We start from the raw sequence: 10580 nt of genomic DNA on the forward strand, positions 1-10580 counted from the left end.
TGTAAGTTGCAGTTGTTCTAAAAATCATAGGTCTCCAACCGTGTTTCTGGTTACAACCCCAATCAAACACTTGAATATGATAATAAAGTTGTTTAGAGCTACCTAAAAATTAGAGGCAGGTGTGTTGGAGGTTTGAAAGAATTATGCAGGACAGGTGCTCTCCAGGAACAACGTTGGAGACCACCTAAAACTTATGCTGTATAAATATATATATATATATATATATATATGTGTGTGTGTGTGTGTGTGTGTGTGTGTGTGTGTGTGTGTGTGTGTGTGTGTGTGTGTGTGTGTGTGTGTGTTGGATTGTCTAAAGCTTATTATGCAATACTTGTTAGCTTGTTTTTGCCGTGAAATTGTTATACATATATATATTTTATTTTATCTCGTTTCTGTTCTTGCATACGCCACTAGATGGTGGCATCGTATTTCAGAAGCAAGTTGCTATGGTTGAGATACGCACTACGCAGACAGTGTCGCGAGGAGATGACGTATGCCTCACTTATCTGAATCTCATTTGACAACTTACACGTTGTTGCTGGTGAATGCCGCATGAGGGGACTGAGTGAATACTTTCCCCCAAGGCTAATTTATACATTTGTTTTAACATATTTTTAAGTACAAGTTACCACAACACGAGTCTAGGTATGTACACGCGGTTATTTGGCAATGACAGTTATATTTAGAGATATAACTGCAGTGCTTACCAATGTGGCGGCGTCGGAATGCTAATTTGTGTTAGAGGTGTACGATTCCTGTGACATTATAACAAGTCAGGCTTTCTTCCTTGTTGTTTGTATGTTTGGCAGAGTAAAAGTAAATCATTAGTCGTTTAATGAAGTGATCTGCCTGCCAGATAAATAATTAATACAAATTAAAACGTTGCCCAGCAATGTGTCCTCGGCGTAAAGGGACTGCGGACGTTCGAGTTTTAGAAGATATTTTCAGCGTCCGATTCAAATGTACAGTTTTTTTTTCAATGAATGAATAATGTTATCCTGATAAAAAATCTGCACTTGGTAAAATATTTGCATAATCTTCATCCATGAAGGTACAGTGCAGTTATAAATAAAAGTAACATTTACATGTCAAATACTGTACGATAATGAATATACTAAGATTTAGTTAATAAAACTCGCAACATTTTTTTGCATGAACAATGTCAGCAGTTGTATGGTTAGGGTGTAATTTTCAAATATACAATTTTATTTGGTATCCTCTTTACATATATTGATAAGGATTAGTATTCATGGAACATTTATATATACAAAAAGTACTCGTTTTGTGGCGTATTAATTTGTATTAGAAACCACAACTTCTGCATTGTTACATTTTAATTGTGGCTTGTCTTATCAGTATTGACATTGAGATTTTTACATAACCTGAGCTCTGATACCAGCAGCACCAGATGTCTATTGAGTCATTTGGCCTGAGTGTCAAAAATGTGGTCTCAGCATTATTTTTTTTAAAACGTTTGCATGAACCGTTTCAGTTGTTTTATTCTTGACGGTTCACTGTTACCATCAAGGTTTCTTTCGGCTATGGTGCTTGGGTGGTTGCAGAAGTCATTGAGTTTACTCAAATCTGCCGAGTTGTATGTTGCTCATCCCTTCACAGGGCCCAACCCTCTGGGGACGGTGTACGTGCAAAATCCGCAAGGGCTCGTGGAGGCAGCAGTGTTTGCGTATCTTGATGACGTGTAGTGAGCTGGTGGAAAGTGGGCTATTCTGGAAAATCGAGAAACGATTGTGCTTTTATTTAATTGACGGTAAACAAACGAAACGACAAGCTTGGATTATCCCGTCCGCTGTTTTTGACCGTTTAATCGACAAGGTAGGAACAGAATCGATGCTTTTAAAAAACAAAAAGTGAACGGAAGTTACCGGTATGTTAGCACGGCTTTGACTGTGTGATCGCTTTTGTTTCGAAACTAACGAATGTTAGTTGTGTCATCTTCCGCTTTGTTTTGCCGCTTTTGCGCTTTGGGTAAAACCAAATGACATTTTTGTAATTTGCTATATTGTAAATGCATATTGAAGTTAAACTGAAGATTTGGTAAGTTAGCATTTATTATAAGCTAAGTGTTGTCATGCTAGCTACACGAAGTCCACGCGATCTGTAAAAAATTTGTGTAGGTTTATGTTAAATTAATTTGCTGTCATTGTTTCCTCTGGATTATAGTGTATAGATGAGGTCAGGAATGAGAGCTATGGGCAGACTGTGCTGGTATTGAGCACACTAGTACGCACTATGCAGATATACTTTTGAGGTGTTTTAGATCAAAATAAAATTCTAGTATATTTTTTACTGCATTTAAGGTCATTTCAATTAAAGGGTCGTTGAAGATACAGTAAACATGCCTTCATTTTATTTTTATTTCTGTTGAAGGGCTGCTCCAGGAATCATAATATCTCGCCCTTCAGATGTTGTCAGCTGTATATTATATTACACTTCACGTGCTGTTCTAACTTTGTCATGCATGCATGTTGCAGCAGTAGCACACGGCGATATTTGCAAGATGTCAAAGATACTTCAAGTATACACTTCTTTGTTCTGCTGAACACATAGGAAGATATTTTGAGGATCATGACTTTCATTAGTAGGAAACAAGAATACTTTGGAAGTAAATGGGGCTCATGATTGGGTTTGGTTACAAACATTGCTCAAAGTATCTCATCAGAACAAAGAAATGTATACTGGTTTGTTACAACATGAGCGTGATAAAATGATAACAGAATGTTCTTTTTTTGAACTATCCCTTTAACATGTCATGGTCTGGTTTAAACAATGCTTTTAGTATCAATGCAATGGGAATCTGATGTGTTTTTGTTTTGTACGCAGCATGTCATCAGCAGGGCAAAGAGAGATATCTGCACTTCGGCAGTGTATTCAGGCCCGCACCCAGTTAGAGGAGGCCATTTCTGGAGTCATCAAAGCTGAAGTTCAGCTCAAGAGCAATGCCAGAGAGGTGAGACACAAGAGCTTCGGTGTCTTCTGATTTATTTATAGAGAGATATTTGAGACTGTAATTTTTGGCTTTGTTTTAAACCTCATTTTTGGTGGGTGTGGATTTCTTTGGTTCACTGGTGCACAGTAAGAGATTATTCTCTTGTTTATATCACAAACATGAGGAAACATGCATGTGCATGATGACATAATCATTTGTGACTCATGCTGGCAAAATAAGTCGAAATGAGCAAATCTTCAAGTTACAATTATTTATATTTTTACATCTCTATTAAAAAACTTCAAAACGATGTTTAATTTGTTAGAATCTGACTAAACATTGACAGAGTTGCACCTGTTTGAAGTTGACGGAGTCAGCTAAGTCAGTTTTGAGAAATCGAGTATATGTATATTTAATGTATATGTATGTATATCAGGGCTTTGAATCAGATCTTTTTCCCAATTGGTTCATTCTGAACAGAAACTGTATTTTAACGTTTGCGGTTTTCGGTTCAACCCTAAAATTGACATTCCTGAACCGGTTAGAACAAAAAACTTTCTCTCAAGTTTATACATGAAGAGTTCTGATCTTTGAAGGGCATAGGGATAATCACGTTTGATTGAGTCGGACCAGACACATTCAACTGCATGTGCGTCTGTGCCTAAAGAAAATTGCTCACTTTAGTGCCTTTTTGCAGTTAAATTGTTTAAAATCACTAAAGTGTTAACATTTGCAAGCCTTTGAAACATGTGCAAATGATCAACTTTTACCCTATTTAAATTCCCATATTGATTCGCGAATCGCATGCGAGCTGAACCGTGGGTCGTGATCTGTATCAAGGACGAACTGTGATCCGTTACACCACTAATTAGTATTAAAAAAACAAACAACTTGAGATACTTAGCCTACAATATTTACCTGATTGAGCATTAGAGACTTGGGCTTGAGTAGGTTACTTGCTGGTGGCAAGCTTTTCATTTCTCTGATGAATTAACGATGACCGTAAGAGAACTTCACAGATTATTGCACAGAAATCTTGTCAAAGAACGAAAAAAAAAACGGTATTAACCAGTTGCCATTATTTTAAATAAAAGATTCTGTTCTGGAGCATATATTTTTTTGAAAGTTTCTGGTTTTCGTTCCGTGAACCAGTTCAAAGCCTTGATGTATGTATGTGTATGACCTACAGTATATGCATCAATACATGCGAGAATTGGTGCGTTCACGGTGGTAAAATACTGCCACCATCACTGCCCCATTTGGCACACACACAGTCAAAAACAATACTAGTACTTTTTTAACCAAACATTCACTTAAGACATAACCGATTATAGGTTCTACCAGTGTGAATTTTTGTCAAAACCAGATATTTTTAAAACTGCAATTCTGTGTACATGTCCATATTTCAAGGTTGCGTCTGTGCATGCTTCAGATCTGTCAATGCACGAGGAATATTGGGCCGAGATCAATCAGGGTCCGAACTTTCTCACTTAATTGCTATTTTAAGTCCTGCACTCTATTGTCTAATTCCTGCATGTTTTAAAACCAAAATGTCATGCACATGTGGATGGACATGCATCTTTGTATTAGATTAAGCATTAGGCTCTCTCAGAAAACGTACAAATTAAGATAATTTTGGATGCTTAATGACTATTTAGAGCATTGAGATTGCTAGACGAGGTACTTATTTTTATGAAAACTTCAATTTCGACCAAAATCGTATCTCTTTTGCCTCTAGCTCAAAATTAGACTGTGAACATTTTGACTCATTTTGCCAGTACGGGTCACATGATTTTTTTATAAAAATATCTCACCGCTAAATTTCATAATAGCTCTCTTGACTAAGGTCATCTATTAAGAGAGTGCTTGTTAGACCGCAGCTTAACATGCTCGCCCAGATAAGGTTTTTACAGTTGAGCTATTGTCTTATAAACAGCTTGTAAGCTAAAAATAGGTATTTACACTTATTTCCTTAATCTCTCTTGAGAAACGTAATTGGAAGTTGCCATAATCTTATAACACACCTGCATGGTTTTCAAATAAGAGACTTTGTTTCCATTGTTAACGGCATCAAATCATTGCAGACATTGTTAGGAGGTGGGGACAAATTTAGCCACCGCAGGAGTTTTAAAAGCCACTTAGTTCCTTGCACCTGCTAAAAGTCATGCATGTGTGCGTGTGTATATATATTTATCTCAAGCAAACTGTCTGAACAGTGTCTGCTTGCTCTCAGGTGAGGTCTCAGCTTCACAGCTGCATCAGTAGACACCTGGAGATCCTGCGCTCTCGTGAGGTTTGGCTGCTGGAGCAGATCGATCTGGAGGAGCAGCTCAAGGGAGAAGCTTTACAGCAACAGCTGCAGCAACTTCACTTGGTGAGTTTGGCAGATGGTTATTAGACGTTATAAAGCATTTGCATGGTCAGTTGTCTTTAATAACCTTTAATAATTTTAGAGAAATGAAATCTGAAGTGAAGCTGGTCTGCTACAGTGAAGTGTATTTAATTTCTATAGTTTGAAAATGATTGTTTTCTCTCTCCTCAGCTTAAGGGCCAGTTCGACGTCCTCATTCATCAGATGGAGTATTCTAGTAGTAACAGTCCTGCCACCGAGCTCACCAACTGCCTGGAAAAGTACGAACATGATCAAGCTTTTATGATAAATATATCTCCTTTACTTGCCAAATTATTGTTTGTCTACCAAACTCTGAGAGCGGCACTGTAGTGGTTTTAATCTCTTATAAACAGATAAGTCAGCTAAAGAGCCTCTTTTCTATCCAGGCTTACTTCTCTGAATCTGACTCCTGATGAAACCCCAGAGATGAGCTTTCAAGCAGACACCTGCACCTTGCGCAAGGCCATCACTTCTTTTGGCTCCATTTGCACACAGGTTTGTAAAAGGCTATGTTTGGAGACATGATTGATGTACATTGATGGTTATAGATTGCAAACGGAGAGAGATGTGGTAACTGAATTTGCTGTTTTATCAGTATTTAATTAAAAAAATTGTGTAGACTATTGCATGCACTGACTGACGGGTACACAGTGTAGCTAAGCTAGATATATTGTCAAAATACTGTGTCCTCATACCTTTGTTATAAATAGACTGTACAGTATGCTCCGTTCCCTACCCTTTAACAAAGCTCATGCATTCATAACTCTTTCCAGAAGGAGATGTCACAGGCCTCAAAGTCTTCTGAGAGATCATGGCTTTTCCAGGACTGCCCAGTTTCTGTTAAGAGACAGGTTTGTTTTGGATTATGTCATACTTTGCTTATGAGGTGTTTTATATTGTATATGCTCATTCACATGCATTTCAGAGGAATTTCAGAAAAAGGCTTTAAAGTCATTTCTTTTTCTTCTAGAAAGTAGATACTGAATGGACCACGTCTCTGGCTGAGTGGCTTTTAGGGAACCGCCCAGTAACCAGTGCTCCTGTAGGACACCAGTTTAGTAAAAACCTTCAGGACTGGCTGCTTACGTCCAAGAGCTCTCAGGTGCACTATTTTTTTTTTTCAAAGACTCACGAACATGCTCGTACTGATGAAAGTAAACATGAACATGTATTCTGGTAGCAAGTACTTAGATAATATAGTTCATTGCATGTAGGGTTGCAAAGAGGTGAAATTTCAAAATATTCCAAATTGGAAACTTAATGGGAATTTATGGGAATTATTTGGAAATTAAGGGAAATTTATATAAACTATATCATTTACAAACAAAAATAAAGATTTTGTTTGGTCACAAGCAGACATGCATGCAAGGTAATAACATTTTTAAAATAAGGAAACAAAAAATACCCTACATTTTTGAACGGTAGTTACAGAATAATTTTATTTATAATAAATTGTTCTTTGTTTTAAAAGGGACATTTCACAAGACTTGTGAAATAAATCGTTGGTGTCCCCAGAGTACATGTGTGAAATTTAAGCTCAATTGAGCAGATCTCTGCACTAAATGGCAGTGCCGTGGTTTGATGGGGCTGTATTATCCCCTTCTGACATCGCAAGGGGAGCCAAATTTCAATGACCAAATTTTTTCACATGCTTGCAGAGAATTCTTTATCAAAACTAAGTTAATGGGTTGATCTTTTTCGCATCTTCTAGATTGATAAAAGCAATGGGGATCAAATTATAGCACTTAAAAAAAAGTTAGATTTTCATGATATGTCCCCTTTAATATTTTTTTTTACTTTTTAATTATTTATCAAATAATCTTGATACTTGTAATCATTAAACCTGAATTTATTTGATCAAAATTATTCATCATCATCATAAATAATAATCAATCATCATGCTGCAAGATGTTTTTTAGTTCCCAGGCAACTCCAAGTTAATTTCTATGAATTCCTGTTAATTCCCATGGAATTTTGCAGCCCTCATTGCATGTATTTTTTGTGTTTAGTAGTGTTATTATTTTCTCTCCTGCCTTTTTTATGTAAAATATTTAACCCAAAATGTTAACCCCCCACCCCCATATAGGAGGATCACCAGTTACCCCCCTTTGACTTCGAGAAAGCTTGGGGTCAGCTCCAAGACTTGGAGTCATGGCTTTTGAAGGAGAAATTGCCCGTTCGCGAGCGAACCTGCAGTGGCAGCTCGACTTTCTCTATAGAGATGATCGAGGAAAGCGACCTAAATCTGGATGAGGTTGAAGAGGAAGTCCAGCAGGAAAAGGACGGTGACGTCGCAGAGGAAGAGGAATTCACCAAATGGCTCCTCAGCCCAAGCCCAAGTAAACAAGAGAAATTCTCAAATGATGATCAATTCGAGGATATTATCAAACCTTTCTACGAGAGCTTTTCCTCCAGCGATTGGCTCCAGAAGACCGACTGTAGCTCCTGCTGCTCCACACGTACTGCAGCCATGGAAATCGAGAACCTCGGAAACCTCAAGTGCCTAAAGATGCCTCCATCCTCTGCCAGCACCCCAGAACCCATCGAGATGTGGCTTCAGAAGACCATCCCACTCGAGACCAACTGCAAAGCCAACGAGACCTGTGCCAGCTACGCTCAATGTGTGTGTGATGACAACTGCGGAAAGGAGGCCCTAAGCGCTTGGCTCCTCAAAAAAGAGGGCCGAGATAAGAACGGCGTACCCGTCGATAAGAACGCCACGAGCAAAGTGTTCAGCCACCATCAGGAGCAGCAACAGAAGGTTCAGGCCATCCTAGAGGCCTGGCTACACCCAAGCAACAGTGCCAAGACTCCTGCCTGGACTACCTTGAATGTCAAAACCTCAGTTCCTGAAAACACCTCATCAAAGCTTTCACAGAATGACAACTGGCTTCTGCCAGAGAAGAAACACATTAGCAATACTACAGATATACCAAGCAAAACAGAGAGCGAGGACGGTAAAGATGGTAAAGAGGACAAATGGCTTCTACGCAAGCGGGCCAACGCACAGGTGAGGCTGATAAATAAGTTATATTGCCTAAAATGGCTTTCATGAGATCGTAGAGAATGTATCATGACAAAATATGATCCTCTTTTACAGGAAAGACTTGCTATGCCTACAGTATGTGACCTATTTTCCTGTATGAAGCTTGGGGATAAAGAGAAGTGGCTACATCAAGTAGCTACACAGGTGAGAAATAATGCCATAAAAGATCAGATATGACTTAAAGGCATAGTTGACCCAAATATAAATAATTCTTGTCAGTTTCTCATCTTCATGTCTAAATCTGTATGAACACAAAAGAGGATATTTTGATAAATGATGGTAAGCACCAGGCCTGGGTTAGCCATCGGGAGGACTTGGAGAATTCCCGGTGTGCCGGTCTGTTTTTTTCCAACATGACGATGAGAAAATGGACAGAATTTTTATTTTTGTGTAAAATATGCCTTTAAAAGTTGTTGTGGTGTTAAAAGTAAAAGCATTTTCCTTTCTCTTCTTTTTTCAGATATGAACACACGTTTGCTTTTTGAGGCTTCACAGATCTATTTTAATGGCTGATTGTTGCACATTATTTCATCTTTTTAAGCATTTTATCTTTTTTCTTGAGACTGATAGAGTGATGTGGACTAGGGGTCTTGTCTAGTATACAATGCGTTTGGGACAACCATCGCTTGTGAAAGAAACGAAAGAGTTTTTTTATGCTGGGGAATTTCTGTAATTTTGCCTTTTATTGGCAGAGTCCAGTTTAATTCCAGTGATGCTGTGGTGACCAATGTGGTATTACAATTCACTGATGTGATTTAGAAATTGTAAAATAGACCAGATTGGTACATGCAAAATAGAAATTTTCTTTCTTTTTTTTAATGGGACGTTGTGGGATGGGGGCTTGGGAGGAAATAAAAAATAAATCTATATATTTTAATCACGCACATTTCTAGCAGTTTTTTCATGTTTAAAACTTGCCAACTGCACATATAGAGGAAGACGCTCTCCAAGCATAGAGTGCTTTCCTCCACTGACCGTAACACCTCTGAAAATATGAATATTTATGTAGTTTTGCTTTTTGCAATTTATTTTACTTGGATTCATGTAATGCATACCAGATAAATATAGCATAACATGCAGTTGTCATTGGCACTAACATCCAAATGTGACTTGGTGCAGCAGATTCGAGCAGGGAATAGGATGTTTTTGCTAAATCTGCTTTTAAATCAATCTATGATAACTTGTGCCTGACACTGAATGTGTAGCAGTCAACATTTTCAGTATGCAAGAATAACTCATCCTAGTTTGCCTGTTTTTGATGCATGATGGGCATCCTATGTATGTGTTTCTGTGTTAGGCTGAAACTTCTTCATTTATCAAATAATCCTTGTAGTCATACTTCATTACTTGGATGTGTCAGCTCTGTTCACATGTAATGCAACTAACGTCTTTGCAGTTAAGGGGCAAAGGCTGCAGGAGAATATAAAGCCGTATTAAAGATTAACACTTTGTGCTTTTTGCTGACAAAAATGGCAAACCTCTATTTGTCAACTTACGTACCAATCTTTCACTTAGTGATGGACCAAGGATTTGGTATATAATGCACATTAACAATGAAAACATATGGAAATCATCTGCACAATGTTTTGTATAGTTAATTTTGTGTTTTCTTTTGCCAGCCTGTCAATGTTAGACCGCAGCACTGGCTACATGTATTCTCATACAATCTACAATATTGCTTGCAAGATCTCTGTCTAATGCTCTTAACTTTAATAAAATTTCCTTTTAAAGTGACTCTATTTCTTTCTGTATTCTTGGGAAGTTACCAGTTTATGCTAACAGGAAGGGCATTCATTTAAAATGGAAGTTAACATGCAAAAAGACTAATGATTTGACAATAACTCAAAGTCAGCATTTACACAGTTAAGGAAAATCTTGAAGTTTAATATTGTGTTTTGAATGAAACCATAATGGTATTACATAATGAGAGATAAATAATAATGTCAAGAATATTAATGTAAACAGTATTATGTTTTTAGTATGTATCAAATCATTATTGGTCATGCATCCCAATATTTACAGCAAAGTATAAAACACGAAAGTAAAGATGTAAGGTAAATTAGATTTATTTTAAGTGACATTAATCCTATATTTACATCTGGTTATGTACATCATGGGTCATGAGATGTCTGGAATATCATATCATTTAAAAAAGGGGTGTTTTCCAGACATTAGAAGTCAGGGAATTTTAATAT

General features: G+C 37.5%; 1 protein-coding gene across 3 annotated transcripts; it reads left to right on the forward strand.

The window, feature by feature from the left end:
• Positions 1-485: 485 nt before the first annotated feature.
• Positions 486-10119, forward strand: ncoa4 (nuclear receptor coactivator 4). 3 transcript variants are annotated; one of them, XM_055170270.2, is made up of 10 exons: positions 486-645; positions 2842-2968; positions 5181-5321; positions 5490-5578; positions 5726-5834; positions 6113-6190; positions 6310-6441; positions 7426-8349; positions 8440-8529; positions 8846-10119. In XM_055170270.2, exons 2-10 carry the CDS (start codon positions 2843-2845, stop codon positions 8849-8851), a joined length of 1695 nt encoding a protein of 564 aa, XP_055026245.2. In that variant the 5' UTR covers positions 486-645; position 2842; the 3' UTR covers positions 8852-10119. The 3 variants fall into 3 exon arrangements, with proteins under 3 accessions (XP_055026245.2, XP_055026244.2, XP_055026243.2); XM_055170269.2 differs by lacking the exon at positions 486-645 and adding an exon at positions 1585-1833; XM_055170268.2 differs by lacking the exon at positions 486-645 and adding an exon at positions 1923-2055.
• Positions 10120-10580: the final 461 nt, after the last annotated feature.

Source organism: Misgurnus anguillicaudatus, chromosome 11, assembly GCF_027580225.2.
Source record: "Misgurnus anguillicaudatus chromosome 11, ASM2758022v2, whole genome shotgun sequence".
NCBI classification, from domain to species: Eukaryota; Metazoa; Chordata; class Actinopteri; order Cypriniformes; family Cobitidae; genus Misgurnus; species Misgurnus anguillicaudatus.

What these genes read in the sequence shown, in the direction of transcription:
- ncoa4 (XM_055170268.2), top strand. Translation starts at nt 2,027, where the DNA reads ATGCATATTGAAGTTAAACTGAAGATTTG. An exon ending in GAAGTTAAACTGAAGATTTG is followed by an intron (nt 2,056 to 2,841) that starts GTAAGTTAGCAT and finishes TTTTGTACGCAG; the next exon opens with CATGTCATCAGCAGGGCAAA. An exon ending in TTGGCTCCATTTGCACACAG is followed by an intron (nt 5,835 to 6,112) that starts GTTTGTAAAAGG and finishes AACTCTTTCCAG; the next exon opens with AAGGAGATGTCACAGGCCTC.